The sequence below is a fragment of the Argopecten irradians genome, chromosome 1, assembly GCF_041381155.1.
Source record: "Argopecten irradians isolate NY chromosome 1, Ai_NY, whole genome shotgun sequence".
In the NCBI taxonomy this organism is placed as follows: Eukaryota; Metazoa; Mollusca; class Bivalvia; order Pectinida; family Pectinidae; genus Argopecten; species Argopecten irradians.
Genome location: NC_091134.1, coordinates 58288028 through 58309566, shown reverse-complemented (window position 1 = coordinate 58309566; position 21539 = coordinate 58288028). Strand labels below are relative to the sequence as shown.

General features: G+C 35.0%; 3 protein-coding genes across 6 annotated transcripts in view; 2 read left to right on the top strand and 1 right to left on the bottom strand.

Annotated features, from left to right (window-relative positions):
* LOC138335164 (mitogen-activated protein kinase kinase kinase 4-like) overlaps positions 1-4236 on the bottom strand; it is a 37061-nt gene extending 32825 nt beyond the window's left edge. For all 4 annotated transcript variants that reach the window (XR_011210250.1, XM_069284139.1, XM_069284132.1 and 1 more), the window contains exons 1-2: positions 2403-4236; positions 1857-2132 (exon numbers count right to left, since the gene is read on the bottom strand). Coding sequence is in view for 3 of the 4 variants with exons in the window: in XM_069284139.1 (XP_069140240.1) it covers positions 1857-2132; positions 2403-4100 (1974 nt within the window). In the remaining variant the exon portion in view is untranslated. The remainder of the gene's footprint in view (positions 1-1856; positions 2133-2402) is intronic.
* Positions 4237-6382: 2146 nt separating this feature from the next.
* On the top strand, positions 6383-8553 carry LOC138310965 (uncharacterized). The gene is made up of 4 exons (XM_069252343.1): positions 6383-6678; positions 7171-7296; positions 7626-7727; positions 8385-8553. The coding sequence occupies exons 1-4, from the start codon at positions 6637-6639 to the stop codon at positions 8511-8513; spliced, it is 399 nt and encodes a 132-aa protein (XP_069108444.1). The 5' UTR covers positions 6383-6636; the 3' UTR covers positions 8514-8553.
* An 8052-nt stretch (positions 8554-16605) lies between these two features.
* LOC138310961 (uncharacterized) lies at positions 16606-18045 on the top strand. Its single transcript, XM_069252332.1, has 4 exons — positions 16606-16733; positions 17087-17212; positions 17550-17651; positions 17878-18045. The coding sequence occupies exons 1-4, from the start codon at positions 16692-16694 to the stop codon at positions 18004-18006; spliced, it is 399 nt and encodes a 132-aa protein (XP_069108433.1). The 5' UTR covers positions 16606-16691; the 3' UTR covers positions 18007-18045.
* The last annotated feature ends 3494 nt before the right edge of the window (positions 18046-21539 follow it).

Genomic DNA, 21539 nt, shown 5'->3' with positions numbered 1-21539 from the left:
GTAATTTTTGACAAGCAGACTAGACGTGTTTGTAGATAACATAGAAGATTTGCTTTGAAATACAAACTAGATACACAGTTTTCTGTGAAATTTAAAAAAAAAATTGAAATTAAAAGGTAATTAGTTACATGTGAAATGACAGACAAAATGATATTGTAACAAGAGATCCCAGAGGAATCTTGGCGCCCACCAAAGAAAGATCTATGTCTGACAATGGAAAGAGGGATCTTTTCCCTGCTTTTCAAACTTTTTCAAACACATGACATATAAAATTTGAGACAGATCGCTATAGTACTTTCTAAGAAATAGTGGTAACAAACTTCAACAATGAAATCTAAGATGGCGGCCGGTTGGCCATCTTGTTTACCGATCAGTCCCGAAAGGCATTATGCATCAGTCCTAAAAGGTACTATGCACAACTAGGGTACAAGGGGAACCTACACATAAAATTTGAGAAAGATCCCTTCAGTACTTTCTGAGAAATAGCGGTAACAAACTTTAACAATCAAAATCCAATATGGCCGTCGGTCGGCCATCTTGTTTACCGATCGGTCCCAATTAACAATATGCACAACTAGGGTCCTTGGGGAACCTTCATATGAAATTTGTAAACGATACCTTCAGTACTTTTTGAGAAATAGCGGTAACAAACTTTAACTATCAAAATCCAAGCCATCTTGTTGACTGATCGGTTCTAAAATGCAATATGCACAACTAGGGCCCTAGGGGAACCTATATATGAAATTTGAGAAAGATCCCTTCAGTACTTTTTGAGTAATAGCGGTAACAAACTTTAACTATCAAAATCCAAGATGGCCACCTGTCGGCCATCTTGTTCACCGATCGGTCCCAAAATGCAATATGCACAACTAGGGTCCTAGGGGAACCTGTATATGAAATTTGAGAAAGATCCCTTCAGTACTTTTTGAGAAATAGCGGTAACAAACTTTAACTATCAAAATCCAAGATGGCCACCTGTCGGCCATCTTGTTGACCGATCGGTCCCAAAATGCAATATGCACAACAAGGGTCCTAGGGGAACCTACATATGAAATTTGAGAAAGATCCCTTCAGTACTTTCTGAGAAATAGCGGTAACAAACTTTAACTATCAAAATCCAAGATGGCCGCCTGTCGGCCATCTTGTTGACCGATCGGTCCCAAAATGCAATATGCACAACTAGGGCCCTAGGGGAACCTATATATGAAATTTGAGAAAGATCCCTGCAGTACTTTTTGAGAAATAGCGGTAACAAACTTGTACTTTTTGAGAAATAGCGGTAACAAACTTTAACTATCAAAATCCAAGATGGCTGCCTGTCGGCCATCTTGTTGACCGATCAGTCCCAAAATGCAATATGCACAACTAGGGCCCTAGGGGAACCTATATATGAAATTTGAGAAAGATCCCTGCAGTACTTTTTGAGAAATAGCGGTAACAAACTTTAACTATCAAAATCCAAGATGGCCCTGTCGGCCATCTTGTTGACTGATCGGTTCTAAAATGCAATATGCACAACTAGGGCCCTAGGGGAACCTATATATGAAATTTGAGAAAGATCCCTTCAGCACTTCTTGAGAAATAGCGGTAACAAACTTTAACTATCAAAATGGCCTTGTTGACCGATCGGTCCCAAAATGCAATATGCACAACTAGAGTCCTAGGGAAACCTACATATGAAATTTGAGAAAGATCCCTTCAGCACTTTCTGAGAATTAGCGGTAACAAGAATTGTTAACGGACGGACGGAAGGACGGACGGACGGACGAAAGGCGATTTGAATAGCCCACCATCTGATGATGGTGGGCTAAAAAGTGTGATAATCTGAAATATCTATACTGTGACCTATTACTTACAGGACGGATACTGAGAAATGATGGCTCCCCTTTTGGTCTCTGCTCCAACCTCAGTCGCAGGGCTTCGTGAATGACTTCCAAAAACACATTGAGAAGAAACAGGTAGCTGGGTCGGAAAGAAGGCAGGCCCATCTCTGTGAAGTGAGTGACCATGGGTTCCTGGTCAGTCTGGCTGGTACTCTGATGATACGACAATGTCGTCGGGGACGTCAACTCTGATGGTAACAGGTCAAGCGCTGGTGAGGATGATAGATGGGACTTCTCTTCAACGGGCGACTGCAAATTTAAATGTTACCATATATACATAGTCAGATATAGTGCATGAACACCAAACTGAATGTGACAGGACTAACAGAATAGACATGGTTAGTAATATGTAAAATTATGCATTTGCTCCTCAAGATAGCACATATATCGTAGATAAAAAAAAACCTGAAATAGTCCTTTATGTAATTTATAAGAAGACTGACTAAAATATGGATATGCCCTATATTTATACAGCCAGGGATGTCAAAAATAGCAGAACCAGAGACCTAATATACTCACTTTACTGTCGGACAAATTTAATCCCTTTGGTCTTTGTAAAGCTTCCTTAGCTCTCTGTAGTGTTCTGTCTAAAAGCTCACGGAATCGTATAAGCATTTTGTTCATTCCCATTCTGCGTAATGTCTTGTCTACATACTTTCTATAGACACAGCTTGTGACAAGAGACATTTCATCCAGGCTAGTTTCACTAGAGATGTGAGAAAGACTAGAAGAAGAGGTCCAGTATCGTACATTTGCCGATAGCTGTTTGGCTGGAGTAGAGGTCTCTGGCATTTCTACTGTGATGGGGCTTGAAGTTCTTGAGGAACGAGCACTTCCAAGTGAAAATTTGACTTTTTTGGATGTTTTGATTTGAGGTGAAGGGGTTCTATCTTCCCCTGAGACAATGTTTACACTACTGTCATCTTCCTCCTCTTCAACATCTTCAATATTATTATCATCATCATCTTCACTTAAATCTGGCTCTAGGATTTCTGGTAAGCTAGACCGATAATGACTATATGTCGCCCTTGGTTCAGCTGTACAAGGCGTTTCAAAGTCTAACATTGGCCAGAATACATCGTTCAGGTGTTGCACACCTAAAATCTTGCCTAAGAGTTTCATTTTGTGACAAAGATCTCTAGTAATATTCAACCATAGGTATAAAGATTTCACACGATTCTTGAAATTTGGTGTCCCATACATTGGGAATTCTTTGGCAAAGGCTTTGGATGTAGGGAAAAGTTGTTCCAAAGCATCTAACTTTGACAACAGTTCTTCTACTTGATCTAATGCCTCTAATTGTCTCTGTATAGAAACCTGACTGAGGGTCATTGTGTCATATTCAAATAAGTCTCTTTTAGCTGCTTTGGCTGGTGAAAGTAAATTTATCTGCTTTATACCTGCATCTACCACATCTTCCCCTAAGTCTATAGTTATTTTGAAACTTGTAACTTTTTCTAATACTTCAGGTATTTTGGCACGTTCCATTTTTAGTCTGTCTTCGCCATAACCATGTAGTTCCCACTGTAACTCCTGCCACAGGAAATCACTGAACCGTTCCTGAAATAACTCTTGCTCTGTGCTCATCTGTCTCCGGTAGTATGGGTTACTACTTTTGTCTTTTCCTTTGGTATCCTTGTCTTTCCGGCCCCCTTGCGATCCCATGTGGATAAGAGCCTGGAATATTTTGTAAAATTCCACACGATCTTTTGGACACTCCACATTTGCCATGGATTGCCTTCTGAAGTCTCGTCCCCAGCTCATTCCAAGGCCTATGGATCCAAACGCCCCACTGCCACTTAAGGTCAGAGGAGATGTTTTAACCAAACCAGAAAACCGTCCAGAACTGTCCAACGGTCTTGTTATTGTTGAGTACAGAGGTACTTCAGCAGTGTCAGTATTAAGAGCTGTTAAATCACTTGAAGTTCTTTTCAAAGTTCGATCATAAGCTCTTGTTGTTGTCAACACTTTCTTTTTCGATTCACGGTTGTCCTTGTGTTTTTTCTCTTTTTCATTTTCTGGAAAATCTCTTTCAAGATTATCATCCGAGTCTACACCACTGAGCATAGAGAACATTTGATCTCCCCGGTATCTTTCCTTAATCACATTCATAGGGCCACGTCCTAGTGATTTTCTCCTCATCTCAATCTTCTCCTTGTGTTCCTTCTGAGATACTCGGAGTGTGTGAGATTGCTGTTTACTTTTTTCTCGCTTCATTCGCCTTGGATCAGGAGGGGGTGTTATACTGTATTTTGCTGCATAAAACCTTGGATCATTTTCAGGATCTAAAGATACACAAGGTGAATCATCATCATATTCGTCACTGCCATCAGCATCATTTTCTTCCACAGACATTGGGCTGAAAGAAAAAGAATAAGTTAAAACCAGAAAATGAAACTTTTTGAAAAGTCACATCATTTTAAGTTAATATATTATGCACAGCAAAGCTTATAATTGTATTAGATTTATGTTCTCAACCATCATGGCATGTTCCTTTTTGTTCAATTTTGACCAATCGCATGCCATGCCTTGATTCCTGGTCTGCAAAAGTTGCCCAAAAAAAACCGACCTCAAAATACTTTGAAGTCACTAGTAACAGTAGTATAATCTATAACTGAAAAATACAACAAAATTTACCTTGGACCTAAAACAGATCCTTGCTGACCAGTGAATCAAGGGAGATAACTCTTCCTGGTTTTAGAAAATTTGAAACAGTCACAAAATTTGTTTTTTACTCATAATAATGGTATTTTTCACCTTAAAAATTTAGAATCTGATTTAAACTGCATATTGAAACAGATTCCAGGTAAATCGAACTAGTAGTTAAATATCTATATATAAGAAGTTCAATTTTGAACAATGAAAGGCAGTGGCAGCAATATCTTGAATGCAAGTCAGAAATCAAAGTACTGTAAGTACTGAAGGAGGTGTTATTCAAAATCATGAAAAAGACATGTAATTTTCACAATTTCAAAACTATATGGTATTTTGTTAATTAAGATAAAGCATAGAACAGCTTCCTCAAAGTCCATGCACATACCGGTATTCTCCAATGATCTTATCCCAAAGGAAGTGTTCAATGCTGCAAATTATGGCAAACATTGCATCAAGTTAACTGTCATGCTTTATATTTTCTAGACGTAATGTTTGAAATAAATTCCATGACAAAATATCTATCAGCAACAGTTTGCCTTTTACTAATACTGCACTAGGCTTTCCCGTCGGTTGTTTTATACTTGAAATACTTCACCAGTCATATATACTGACCTTTTCTACCATCTGTTTTCATAACCATGCCCTTTTAAGTCTTTCGCTAAACTCCTTGGATGTTTCTATACCTTTGTTATTTTTATATATACATTACAAAGATTCATTGTGATTGAAAGAAAATACAATGGTTCAATAGAACGCATTGGTCACTTGCTACCTGGTATTTTCGATCTATTAATGCTACCATCTAAGTATAAGATCCAAAGGACAATGGTCAATATACTGTATAAAAAGTCATGAATATAAAAATACATGTACTAGGTTTTTTTTTTAAATTCATACAAGGTCACATATAAGGACAAAGTTGGATTCACTTAAAGAGACATGAACCTAAATAAATTGTAAAATTGAGTAAAATATATATTTAAGACGCATCAGATACCTTACGAAGTAAAATGTATCAAATAATTATAATGGAAATTCCATCTTTCTGTATTTTGAACCGGCCCGGTCGAATTTTGCAGACTGCAGTGTGATAAAAAAGTAGTGTTGAACTTGATGTGACCTCCCAAATGCACTGCATAAATTAAATGAAAGTAAACAAAATGGTGGGTCGAAAACGTAGGTGAAGCTAACACAAACAAATTTCGATAGAAAACAGAGTATATCAAGAGTCAGTAACGTGCGCGATTGGGAAAGTAGGTACATATAAATGGATCGCTGTAATGCAAGAGACAGAAGCAACTTTCCAGTTAATACTTGCGTGATGTACATATATGTGCAATTAAGTCAAGAACCTCCCCGTCATATGAAAAGTCTCGTTTGAATTCTGACTTATCATTGAAGTACGCTAAACACAAATTGTTTTATTACTAATATTAACAAATATGGCTTCTACTTCATATGTCAAACGATCGTAAATTAGAAAATCAACTTAAAATGTTTGATTTGTGATAAAATGTTACATACATGCAGCTAGCTACACATCGCGTGAAGCAGATTCTATCTCTGTTGATGAAGCGGCCATCAGCCATTTATTCAAACCATTGTAACAAGAGCGATTCGGCGTTGCTTGTACACATTGTTAAATACAGTTTTATAAATTTCACAGATTGAAAAATGATAAAATGGTATGGCGTAAAGTTCTCAAAAGGTCATGGTTGATTTAGTGAATTTTGGGCATCATGGACAAGTCAATCACACAGCGTTCGTTATGCAGATTTTTCGTTTACGTCGTCCTGATAACGTTTTTCAACACGGACAATGATTCCCATATTTTGTAAGTTGGATAGATAAGATAGGTGTTGATTAGGTGAACAAGTTCACATATAGATGCTATAACGGTTTGTTATGTAAGTTATTAAATCAAAATATCTAGATCAAATACGACAGGGGTTACTTGGTCTGTCAGACCTTTTACTGACCATATAATAAGTCATGTAACAAGATTTTAAAACATTCCCACGACTTTGGTACAAATACAGCGAGCAGTCCTTACTTCTTACATCCAGTTGTTTCTCGTGACCTTACTCAGATCTCAACCATGAACGGATTCCTAGTGGTCCTGGCCTGTTCTCTCGCAATTGTAAGTTTCACAATATTTTTTTTTTCTAAACTTACATGCACTATATTTTGAGTGAAAAGATGCACAAAATGTATGTTTTTGTTTTTCGCTTTCTTTTGATAACTCCATACATTGATTAATGATATTGTCTTTTGGTGTCTCTCTGCTGTCATGAGCTGAAAAGTGTGTCGATGTATTGAGGCTGTTTCAATGTTTGATTGTTTACACTGTAAATTGATGACACTTGCATCTAATTCTCTAACGAAGTATATCTTCGATACATCTTGCGATTCTCAGAACATTATTTACTTACGAGTTTAATTATTTTCCCTCTTACTGCACATCCCCCCTCCTGTTTGCACTCTATTGGTTCATAAATCTTTACAACAAAGATCATTATTCGCAAAACTTTATAGCGTCTTTCAAACGTAATTATTATCAAGTTTCTATTATTACTTCAATTGCAATGTTTATTCAACTTCGGAGTAACGAGGTTTTTTTTTACACTTCCAGGCATGCGCAATGACCACTGTCAAGATGCCGCATCATAGCCATAACGGGACACATCCACCCCATCATCATGGGACCCACGCACCACATATTGGGGAGGGATTTGTCTTCGAGTACGACCAAGCCGCGGTAATTCTCTGTCATTCTGCTCTGTCTATTAGATAGTGTGATTGAACTATGATGATGGGCGTTATAATTGACGAAGAAACTTCGAAATTTGATTTAGATTCGGTGCTGTATAAGTTCGTTGGAGACATTCATCTTATAACTCAATGTTGTTTTGGAATATGTTTGTAGAATTATATATTAACAATCACTCACAGTAGCGTCTTTATTACAACAAATCAAAATACCGTCAGTTTAATAATATTTTAGCGCGAAAAGTGATGAAATATATATGTGTTAATGGTATGTCAATGATCAATCATGAAACTTATTAATGATTTGTCTTTACCCAGCAACGTATGGCTATACTCAGCAACCGCAAATGCTGGATCTATAACCCAAGTGATGACGTAAAGAGTAACATTGGAGATATCCACGTTCTCAGGAATCTGGAGGTAGGTACACATCACTTTTATATTGTAAGATAAGAGACGGACTTAGCTATATATGTATCTAACCGCATGGCTTTCTGTTCTGTCACGTCCTGTTTCGGTATATAGATGACGGGGAGATTTTTTAAACCTTTGTGTTATGAGAGCAATGTAGGGATGAACATATACACATGTATATCTTTCACCCAAATTGCATGCATATCAATTATATCAACAAATTGGTTATCATTCGGGATCACGGAATTTGACATATGAAATATCCCTTTATACTATAAAATAGACTATTAGAAGCCTGGTGGAAATTGGTAAGTTCTTTTCATTGTGAAATCAGATAAATAACCATTATCTGGTCATCTGTCAGTATTAAAATATAGATATGGAGCTATAGTAATCATGATTGTCCCATTTAAACTTATAGACTGCTGCACCCGTGTGACGCCAGTGTTTAGTGATAAAAGCACAAGCATAAGACCTCGAATCCAATGTCATAAAAATGAATAAGCTCAACGAGGGGTCTCAATCACAATTATTACCAAATCTAATGTTACATTCATTTAAATTGGGTTTACATTTTACGTTTTTAAAGTCTTTTTCCAACATACCAAAGCTGTATTTCTGCCTAATACCATATTTTAACAACTTTTTTTTATCTGTTTACAGGTAAAACTTATCCAGTTGATTGACACCAACCCCACCGGTACCCCCTTATCGCATGACGACCTTGCCCAGATGAGCGCATCTCTCGCCCACACGTGCAAACCAAAATTTCCTATCGTAACTCTTAATTAAATGCCATTAGAACAAAAAATAAATAAAGTCTGACAAATTTCTTGTTGTTTTATTGTTTATGTTATGTACTTATAGTCATAATATCAGTAGGCCTATCTGTCTTATTTTCTTCATGATTAAGAAGAATTTTGAAAACAATCCTGTTGTAAATCACTAAATCGACGTCAATTTGAGCGATAATGATTCGAAAATTTTTGATAGAAATCAAACAAATATTAAACAACTATCCCATTAAGTCAAACAAGCCGCAATTAGCCAATGTTGTTGCGTCGCTGCCTAGAACGCCATGTCACTATCGTAACTACGCAACGTCTGTCCGAACTCTTCCGAGAACGGGTCGTGAACTTTCCGACTTCCGTTCGGCAATAATCATAACTTCTATGGCGACCAACAGTGAAAATGAAGGTATATTTACAAGAACCGACTTTCAACAACTGCTGAACCAAAGTATTAAAAGATCATTATAAATATTCTTTGATATAACTTAACTTCAACTACATCTACAAATACTAACAATATCGGGGTCGAATCTAACTTAACTTGACTTTTTGTTGATAGTTACGTATAGCGTGACTTTAAAGCATGAACAGAAGCAGTTTTTGTAAGCTTGAGATAAATGTACACCATTAATAACAACGTCAGTTAATTGGTTTATGATTAGGTTACCATCCTATATAATTTAATCATATGCTTATTAGTAATGAAGATTATTATTATCTATGGGGACGACATTTTGGTCCGATTAAGCCCTAACCTGGCACTATGTAGAAGTTGATATGCCTACATTATTACATTAAGTTTTGAAGGAGAATCAGAAAGGACCTACATTTGAAATTTGGTTTATAAGAATAAGGTATAGCATTTATATGTGTTATCCAAAACTAATTCTGTTTTCTGACTGGCATTATCACATTATCTATAAATTATCTACAGAGGGGTTTACTTTGTGCAAGTGTAGAGATTCCAACAGGCAACGTCACATTTATTTTGACGTCACATCCGGCGGAATAAGTCTCTCTGGTAAAAGTGCTATTTCCCGTGAAATATATTCGATATCTTTGTTTGTAAAATTAAGTTACTCCTGGTCACCTGTTCTTATTCAAAAGTTGATGTCCACAGTGAATAACATTTCAGTAAAAAGATTTCACTCGACTACAATGTGGTGTGAAATGTAATATGGGCAGGACAATATTTTTAATAGATAAGACTGATTTACTATATAGAGAAAGATTGGGGGACTCTAAAAGGGGGATTTTCTTTAACGATTAGTATATATTAGTATATATGCTATCTTACTGATCCTAGTTTCTATCCTAAAAGAGGCCTGGGGAAGTCAGTGATGATTGTCGTTAATGTTCAAATGCTATGTAATACAAATAGGTCTAACACAGTGTGATCCAACCGCTTACTGCCAAAACTGAACAGAAACACGGTTCAATCCCTCCCGTATTGATACCAGTATTACAATGGCGTTAAACAATTGTCATAATGCGTTTGTCATGGTACCTACAAATGAAGGTTTATATTTCAACTTGGCATATAACCGTTGTTACATGTTGAGCAGTAAAACAGAACAGACGTCTTTGGCTATAATTCGTGGGGATGATTAATTATATTGGATTTCTTTAATACCGTGTGTTAACCCACTTTTTCGCTAACGGCTTTCTTTCTAATAAATAACTAAAACGTTAACAGTCTTGATAATCGGGGCCTATAATTATTAGATTATATTTATACCGCAGTCATAAGCGTAACAATACGGAATTTCCGATATTTTCTATTTTCAGAAAACAACGACAATACAAACGAATTCCAGTAATAATATATTTATATCTGTACTTATTGATTAGATATTTCATTAATTCATGATTTCCACAACAGACTTTGACTTCTGTCGGAGATAAATACTTTTGATGCTACACCACTGACGAACTCCTTGTGATGAATTAGTATTTTTCTTCAGTTAAAAAAGTTACTCACTTTATACCATCAACACCAATGAAAAGTATGAGCTTTTTATTTAACTTTAAGATAAAACTTTTTTTTTTTAAATAATACATTGCGTTCCGAAAAAGTCCATGGCACTATGCCCTTTATTGAACAAAGTACTGATTGCGCATACACCGAAAGCAAAATAAATGATTTAATACGTACTATTGTGAAATTAGACACATATATACTGATTTACATCAGCTATTGTTCAAATGATGAGTATCGTTTATGCTCTGTCTTCAGTGGAATATCTTTAAGGATTTATTTTACCGTTGATGATACCAACAAGAACCAGTCTTTCAGGCGTCTACGAAAAGATCCATTGGGTGAGAGAGAAAAAAACATAATCATACCATTGTAATTATAGGTATTGTTCATGTATGGCTTATTATGATGGGGCTTGGCTTAAAGCTGCCAGTGATTGAGATAAGAAATGTGAATATTATTATGAAAACAAAAGAAAAGAGTGATGCAACTATTAATGGGAAACAACTCAAACAAGAAGTCGTGAGACACATGTATATGAAAACAAACAACGATCTATACAGTGACGGGTTGACATTGAGTTAGGGGAGAAATAGATATGTTTTATTACAGGAACATTTCGTGTTTTTACTCCAGATAAAGGTTCAACTAGTACTTTGGGTACATGTGAATATTATTATGAAAACGAAAAGTTCACAACACATGCTAATCTCATCGAGATTTCACGTCTATATTGTATATTCCATAGGTCACCCACAGATAGGTTACATAGAAATAGTTTATGTATGTAATGTACCTTCCTGAAACAAGTGCAAAAGAGGTTAATATACTTTCCAACAGTATTGATGTCCTAAAGCTCTGTATTCGAGGGGAGTGTGAGACGTCCTAAAGCTCTGTATGGGAGGGAGTTGAGGTACGACCTAAAGCTCTGTATGAGAAAGGGTTGTGGGACGTCCTAAAGCTCTGTATGGTAAGGGGTTGTGGGACGTACTAAAGCTTTGTATGGTAGCGGGTTGTGCGACGTCCTTAAGCTACATTTATGTATGGGAGATGGTTGCAGGAGGTCGTAAAGGTCTGTATTGTAAGGAGTTGTGGGATGTCCTAAAGCTATGTATGGGAGGGAGTTGTGAGACGTCCTAAAGCTCTGTGTAAGAGGAGTTTGTGGGATTTCTAAAGCTCTGTATGGTAGGGGTTGTGAGACGTCCTAACGCTCTGAATGGTAGGGGGTTGTGGGACGTCCTAAATCTTTATATGGATAGGGGTTATGGGACGTCCTAAAGCTCTGTATGGAAGGGGGTTGTAGGACGTCCTAGAGCTCTGTATGGGAGATGAGAGCTCTGTATGGGAGGGAGTTGTGGGACGTCCTAAGTCTCTGTATGGGAGGGGGTTGTGGGATGTCGTAAAGCCCTGGATAGGTGACTGTTGTAGAAGGGTAAATTGGGAGCTGGAATTGGGAGTATGGTAGAGACGTAAAATAATGGTGGCAGGTAACAATGGTGATTGCTAGTGGGAAGCAAGGGAGAGACGTGAAAGGGGTGTGGTAGGTAAAATTAGGATATGGCGTATTGAGTAATTATATTGCGGCTAGAATTCACCAGTGTTATTCTCCTCTTTCAGGAAAGGACTCGTTATCCAGTTTCCACGAGTCATAACGATTCATTTCAATAATATTATATCGCGGTATCTACATGGGCGCCAATGTAACAAAAGGGATTTCATATCTTAACCATTGCCTCCAGGATCGAACTCGTGACCTTTCGATGGATTACTTTTCTGACGCTCAACTGATCGAGCTATAAAGGTCACTTTTTCCGTTATTGCAACAAAAGTTAAAGAAAATATAACCAGGTATGGGTGCAATACAAAACATTACGTTATAGTTTAAACAACAAGTATCAGAATATTTTTTTTAATTATTCCGTTTTTATATAGTATAATTATATATTAGTATCAGTAATATTTCCTTTTCTCATTCCAATTTCCATAATTAAATATCTTACTTTAAGAACACACAAAATTATCTCAGTTTTACTTTATTACAGCTGTATTCAGAATTTGCGCTTGCATACATGTTAATCATTCGTCGTATCCACTCAAAATAATTATATAGTTAATTTGAATTAGTTTTAACAAATGTTTATAATGATAATAATTCAATATATCAGTAAAGATTTATTGATACCACCGTTTAGCATTCTAAACATAGATAATGCACTAGGCCCCCAGATCATTTCACCTTCCATTTCCAGGAAAGATCAACAACGTAGCTGTTAACTGTTAGGGAGTAGCAGTATGCAATATTTTATATCACAGAAAGGACGCCGTATCCGTAAAAAAAATACACCGAAGATGAATTTGTAAGGATGATTGCTTTTCTCATTGACTTCATGTTTTAATGAAATATTAGAATTCTTTGATTCCATTTGTTGACCGACTTTCGTCGCTTTCATTCGAAGCTTGATATATAAATATGTATAAGAGCTTATCAGAACACGTAAACGTGACCTTTCTACGTTCTGAAATTTAACCTACAGGCATGTTGACAATGTCTAAACTATAAATAGGGTCTAACTAAAGCTATATAGATAATGATAATCCAAGTCTTAAATTAAGGCCAGAACATACTTATGATTATTTACACAAAGGCATACATAAATAAGCGTAATGATATGATTTCCAGATAGCTTTTCTAGACAGAAAATAACAGCATTGTAACTTTATTCCAAAGTGTTGATTCCGAAGAGATAACTAATTTTCGTATCAGACTGGGATCTTTGTTACACTACATCAGATCTTTCAGATTTAATTATCCTAAAAATACTTTTATTCTTTCGTTGTTTAAAACTTTCAAAACTATTCCGCAGGTACAAATATTAATTGTTTGCTGAAGAAACAATGATTAAAATTTGATTGAAAAAATATCGTTTTATTTTTATTTTCTTGTTTCCTCAGTAACCACCAAATGTTCTTGTGATTCTAACACAAACCACAAATCGATCGAGATCGTGCTATGACAGATTTGTAAGGCTAGTGTTGCTGAGACAGATTTGTAAGGCGGGTGTCGTTGTGACTTAGATTTGTATGATAATGTCGCTGTGACCTAGATATTTATAACGAGTATCATTGTTGATAATACAATGAACTTTCTCTTCCGGAGTACTACCTTTATAGCTTGTTATAATTTTCAAAGTTCTACGAACATATTTATAGTTTTTAACCACGTTTTTCTCGTTATGTCACTTTTGAAGTACCGGTAACGTTTGTTACTTTTATGTATTATACGGACTTCGATATCTTCGGGACATAGCTAAAAATACAAAAGGAAGAAAGAAACAGAAAAATAGCAAAAACAAACAATAGCACAAGAAAACGAAGAACATAGTCCTAAGTATTAATACAGTAGCTCTAGCTTACAGATATTTAATTTGTTGGGTCATGGAGTGTTCGAGATAAGGAATGTGAACCGTAACATGTAAGACCAATGGAAATACTAGATTGTGTACTACATTATTACCTAGAGTCAGCGAAAAGGGAGAAGTCGTTATTTGCTAGAACACAAACAAATAAAAAAATAAGTTTTTTAAAACAAAACAAGACATGCTTGCTAATAATAGAGCATTTGATGATTTTGTCGCCAAATAATCTGAGGTTCATCTGGTAGTTTGGATAATGTACACGTGATTCCGAAAGGTTCACTGTACATGACTAATCTCATCACGATTTCACGTTAGGTCAGACACAGTTAAACTGTACTGGGTTGGCAACATATCTACTAGACAATAGTTTGCGTATGTAATGTACCTTCTTGACACAAATTCAGGACAAGATTACATCTAAAGTAGTGATGGGAAGCCCTGAAATTATAAAGCTTTGGGCGGGAAAGAGGTTCGAATGAGTGTACGGGTAGGATAGGGATGGGGGTAGGGGGTTGGATAGCGTTTGTTAGGTCAGATAGCTAGAGATGAAATAAGGGAGATGGTTCATTACGTGACGTAAGGTGTTGTTCATTGAGAGAATAAGAAAACATACATATATAAGAGGCTTGTGGTGTGTAAAATTGGGTAACATACCTAAAGTGGTTTTGACGGGTAAACTGTGTTGGTTCTGATTTGGGGAGCAAGAGTATAGACGAAGATGGATAGCAAATTGTCATGTCTAAGAGGAAGGTTAACGTTACAAATAATTTGTAATTATAGTTCATCTCAAGTGGAAGGATGAAGTGTGATACGGCAGTACAAAGAAAGTTAACGTAAAAAGCCGTCCACGACAGTAATGGTGACGTAATTCAATCGAGTTTCAATACGTATTGATACTATACTGTTTCATTTAGAATAAGCATATTTCCAATTGAATATTCTGTTTCTGTGTCTTCTATTATGAGGATGAAGGAAAACAGGATCTTACAACAGAAGCAATTGGCATTTGCCTTTCAACGTCATTGAAGCCGCGACCGAAAGTTGGAGGGAACATTGTAGAGTGTCACTTAGATCTCTGTCAAGCGATAATAAGAGGTGAAGGATTAGTGGTAGAATGTCAGTAAAAGATCAGCTTTAACTTGTCCAATTGTATTTTGTATTTGTGATATAAGGTTAAGGGTAAGGTATCGGAAATTATTTCAATCAAGGCTTTCCGATTTGTTTGAGGGTGGGTATTGAATATGACACCTATTAAGCAATAAAATGTTACTAGATTAGACATACAGTTGATATGAAGTCCACCCGAAAGAAAGATAAATAGAATAGATAGTTCCTTTTCCTTTCAGGGTTTCATAAAGATAAATTCTAATGACCTAATATTAAGGATTTTAAAGATTTATAAATAAATAACATCTCCTCCCTGTAGCTTCCCTGAACATATAAAGAATATGCCCATATCATATCCATACCTTTAGTAGGATATATATATATAGAATTCATAACTATATCAAATAACATTTATCCGTAACAAAACGAAATATTGCTATTTTTCGAATAAAGCCACACCCTTTTCCAGTTAAAAATGCATCAAAATGGTCATATTTCTTTTTTTTTCCTGAAAAAAATACCTAAAGAAAAATCGATTTTTTTAGAAATAAAGAAAAGACGATAACAAATATACCTCACCACATTATTTTTAATTTTGCTCTGAAAACGTTTTATGTTATTCATTCTCCCTTGTAAGTTTTCTATATTTACTTTGTCATTGGAACATACAAATTAACATAAATTATAACATACCTTGATGATTTTTTCCCGTACAAGATATAACAAGCTTGGGAAGCTAGGCTTTACCTCAAACTTTTGATTAAAAAACAGTCATTCATCAGAAATGAGAATAAATATTAGGTTTTTTTTCTGAGGCAAATATTTTGCGTTGTGAAATACTGTATTGAAATCAACTCTTTTATGAAATAGAATCTTTTGAATTAAAAGTAAAGATTTTTATAAAGAAAACATGAAAATATATTCCAGTAATTTTATATCCGTATATTGTTTGCCCGTTTCTGGATGAAAATTAGTTTACCGGTATATATATGTTACGTTTCGTGTCTAACTGCAGAAAGATAGGTAAGCAGTTATAAATTGTAACGCTCATTTAGTTGTTACTGTCGCCAAGCTTCTCGTTTTTTGTCCCAGTCAATCCATGCGTACTTCAGTATTCAATGTGATTGTTTAGCAACCATTATGATTCTTGGATTTTACTTTATGCACGAAAAAACATACTATATTTACTGCTTACCATATCTTTAGACTATCAGTGTTAAATTACTTTTTTTTACACAGAATGAAAACAAATGATTAAATTGTAAGGTGTAAAGTTCTCAAAATGTCTTTGATGATTTAGTGAATTTTGTGCATATTTGAAAGCGTAGATGATAGCTTCACGGCGTTCGTTATGCTGAGCTTTACGTCGTCCTTATAACGTTCTCCAACACATAAAATGATTCCATCTTTTGTCAGTAGGATAGATAAGATAGGGGTAAATTCGGTGCATCGGTGCACAAGTTCACATATAGATGCTATAACGGTTTGTATGTAATGAAATCAAAATATCTAGATCAAATACGACAGGGGTTACTTGGTCTGTCAGACCTTTTACTGACCATATGGTAAGTCATGTAACAAGATTTTAAAACATTCCCACGACTTTGGTACAAATACAGCGAACAGTCCTTACTTCTTACATCCAGTGGTTTCTCGTGACCTTACTCTGATCTCAACCATGAACGGATTCCTAGTGGTCCTGGCCTGTTCTCTCGCCATTGTAAGTTTGTCATCTTTCTTGTGTAGATGCACAAATTCTATGTCTTTTGTTTATATAAATGCATACATTGATTAATGACATTGTCTTTCGGTGTCTCTCTCCTATCATGAGGTGAAAAGTGTGTCGCTGTTTCAGTGTGTGTTAATGTACATACTGTAAATTGATTTCACTTGCTTCTAATTCTCTGACGAAGTATATTTTCAATATATCTCTTCATAAATCTTTACAACTATGAACGGTATTCGCAAACCATTATAGGATTTTTCAAACGTAACTATTAATAAGTTTTCATTATAACTACAATTTCCATGTTAATTTAACTTGAGTAACGATGGTATATTTTACACTTCCAGGCATGCGCAATGACCACTGTCAAGATGCCTTATCATAGCCATAACGGGACACATCCACCCCATCATCATGGGACCCACGCACCACATATTGGGGAGGGATTTGTCTTCAAGTACGACCAAGCCGCGGTAATTCTCTGTCATTCTGCTCTGTCTATTAGATAGTGTGATTGAACTATGATGATGGGCGTTATAATTGACGTAGAATCTTCGAACTTTGATTAAGAATCGGTGCTGTAAAAGTTCGTATGAGGCATTAATCTTATAACTCAAAATTGTTTTGAAATAGGTTAGTAGAATTATAAATTAACAATCACTCACAATAGCGTCTATATTACAACAAATCAAAATGCCGTAAGTTTAATGATATTGTAGCGCGAAAAGTGCTGAAATATACATGTATAAGTTAGTGGTATATCTATTAGGATAAATCATGAAACTTATTAATGATTTGGCTTTTACCCAGCAACGTATGGCTATAATCAGCAACCGCACATGTTGGATCTATAACCCAAGTGATGACGAAAAGAGCCACATTGGAGATATCCACGTTCTCAGGAACCTGGAGGTAGGTACACCTCACTTGTACTGTTATATTGTAGGATAAAAGACGGACTTAGCTGAATATGTATCTAACCGAATGTCTTTCTGTTCCGTCACGTCCTGTTTCGTTATATAGATGAAGGGGATATTTTCAAACCCATGTGTGATAGAATCAGTGTAGGGATACATATATACATGTATATCTTTCACTCAAACTACCATATTTTAACAACTTGTTTATCTGTTTACAGGTAAAGCTTATCCAGTTGATTGACACTAACCCCACCGGTACCTCCTTAACGCACGACGACCTAGCCCAGATGAGCGCATCTCTCGCCCACACGTGCAGACCAACATTTCCAGTCGTAACTCTTAATTAAATGTCATTAGAACAAAATAAAATTAAAGTCTGACTATAAGTTTTTTTATTGTTTATGTCATGTACTTAAAGTATTAACAGAAGCATTTTTTGTAAACTTGAGATAAATGCACACCATTAGTAGCAACCTCTAACGTCAGAAAATTGGTTTGTGATTAGGTTAGAATCCTATATAATTTAATCATATGCATAATAGTAATGAAGATTACGTAATCATATTTTATGAGGACGACACTTTGGTCAGAGTCAGCCCTAAACTGCAACTATATAGCAGTTCATACCTACATTGGTGAAGTTTGAAGGAGAATGATAACTATGACCCTACATTTCAAATTTGGTTTATCAAAATTATCTATAAAACATTTACAGAGAGGTTTACTTTTTCCAAGTGTAGATTTTCCAACATGCAACGTCGCATTTATATTGACGTCACATCCGGCGGAATAAGTGTCTCTGGTCAAAGTGCTATTCCCCTATATCGAAATATATTCGATTTTGTAAAATTCAGTTTCTCCTGGTCAACTGTTCTTATCAAAAGTTGATGTCCACAGTGAATAACATTTCAGTAAAAAGATTTCACTCGACTTCATTTTGAAATGTAATATGGGCAGGACAATATCTTAAATAGATAAGTCTGATTTACCATATAGGGAAAGATATGGGGACTCTTAAAGGGGGACTTTCTTTAACGGTTGCTTCACTATTAGTATATCTGCTATCATAATGATCCCAGCTTCTATCCTAAAAGAGGCCTGGGGAAGTCAGTGATGATTTGTCGTTAATGTTCAAATGCTTTATCAAACAAATAGGTCTAAAAAAGTGTGATCCAAGTGCTTACTGCCAAAACTGAACAGAAACGGTTCAATCCCTATACAAATGAAGGTAAATATTTCAACCTGGTATGTAACCTTTGTTACATTTTGATCAGCAAAGCAGACTCTAAAATTGTTTCCAAATATGTATCTGTTTGACTTTTTTCCGTTGGATCTACAGAACTATCTGTCTCAATAACACTCACTTTCTTTCTAAGAAATAACTAAAACGTCAATAATCATGAGAAACGGGCCTACTATTATTAGATTATATTTTATCAACTGCAGTCATAAGGGTAACAATACGGAATTTTTGGAATATGAAATATACAATATACATGGTGCGAAGTTCTCTCTTCAAAGATTAGAGATTCTTATTAATGATAAATACTAAATAGTAAGTGTAGTATTATGTTAACTCAAGTTTATTAATCCGGCATTATTAAAGTGACAAAGTTTAATGATTTAACATATTTACATGTTTTATGTGGGACTAATTAATTCAAGATTTCCACAACAGTTTGGGTTTTATTAGTTTAACAGCCAGGGTCATGTAAGGACGTACCAGGTTTTTTCCCACTCTTTGACTTGAACTGTCGGAGATAAACACTTTTGATGCTACACCACTGACGTATGATATTTTTTCTCTATCAAAAACACGAACAGATGATTTTGTACTTATCTTCAGTTAAAAAAGTTACTCACTTAACACCATTACCATCAATGAAAAGTTTGAGCTTTTTATTTTACTTTGAAAGATAACAATATTTAAAAAATAATTAATTGCGTCTCTTAAAAAATCCACGTCACTATACCCTTTATGGAACAAAATACTAATTGCAAATGGACTAAAAGCAAAATAAATTATTTAATATGTGCTATTGTGTTAATTATTCACATATATACAAATCAAACATCAGTTATTGTTCAAATAATGATTATCGTTTCCGCGGTGGAGCATATTTAAAGATTAAAGATTCCATTGGTGATTCCAAGAACGTTCAGTCTACCGCCCTTTTTCAGACGTCTACCAAAATATCCACCGTGTATGAGCGAAATGATATAATCATACCATTGTAGTTATAAGCCTATTATTCATTATTATGAATGACTTATTATGATGTTGCTTAGGTTAACGATGCTAGTGTTTGAGTAAAGAAATGTGAATCTTGGTAAGAAAACGAAAGAAAAGACTGATAAAACTATTAAAGTTATATGTGCCGTAATTTTCATATGCACGAATCACTAAGAGCCTTTAATATGGCATTCACCACCACAATTGATCAACATTTTGAGAATTAGAAATTATACTTACAATGCAAAGGTTTAAATTTTACAGGTAAATTATATTTCATCTACAACGTAGTGAAATGAGTACATACAGTCCATGAAGACAAGTTGTGGTCTACAATGCCATTTCACTGTTTGGCAGTGTCATAAGTAATTGTAATTAAACTCTGTATATATGTGTCTATATAAGTTAAACACACATATGGCATAAAAACAGGAATTTTACAGCGCATGAACTTTGTCTTATATCAAATGTTTATGAGGTAAAATACATCTCTGTCTATTTGAATTATTTTCACACCTTAATTCATCAAACCAGATGGTTTCCAATAGATAACCAAGATAATGAAACGATGTTAAAATTTTCGCTCAGTTGCTATAAAAGAACTCGTGTTGATATTAAAATTCTTAATCTATTGTAAATGTTTTATGTTTCATCTGGATTACATTGATAATATAATTGTTTAAAATAAATGTATGAAAAATTGCAATATTTGAGTTATCTATTTTTATTTGTTGTATTCTAATGACGCACTTTTTTCTTACGCCTATCGTTGTAGACTTGCACAAGCCCAGAGACTCCCAAATCTTTTAATACAAATTAACAAAACTCTAATACAATTGAAGGATTGAATAAAGATAGGGATTTATGAGTGATGAATTGATTTGCTCTTGATTCGCAGATTATTTTATTTGTTTCAAGAGCAACTCAATTCATCACCCCATGAAATAGACAAAAGGAAGATTCAATCTTCAGCTTAAATTCAGAAATAATTCGAGGGAAAATTGCGAGAAAACCCGACATTATCAATCATAATAGAGACGTCGACGTTGCATATTGATTTAGGAAAAAATAATCCACTGGAAAATCAATGGAATCGTACGTTTAAACGTATTTTATGTTTTCAGGTTGTCGAAAAAATAATTATAAGCATTTATGTAACTATTTCTTAACTTCATCTGGTAATGAAAAACATTGTTTGCAAACTGATATTTTAAATGAAAAATTGGAATATTTGATTTCATTTGTTGAACGATTTTTGTCGCTTTAATTCGAAGCTTAATATATAAACATGCAATAACGCGTGAACAAGTAAACGTGACCTTCACAAGTTCTGAAATTTAACCAAAGGCATGTTGACAACGTCTAGACTATAAATAACTAAAAAATAAGGCCATAACATACTTATGATAATGTAATAGAGTGGAACTCAAGCGCAGACATAAGTATTCACCTTGTTCATTGCATTTACAGGCATCTAAAAGACAAACAATACAAATATTAAATAGATAATCATAAAACATAGTTAAATAATTGAATCAATATAATTACCCGATAAATAATTACATAACTAGATACCAATGAAACAATGCTTTAATATCATTGAACAAATCATCGTTTTATTTTTATTTTCTTTGTTATTCGGGAACC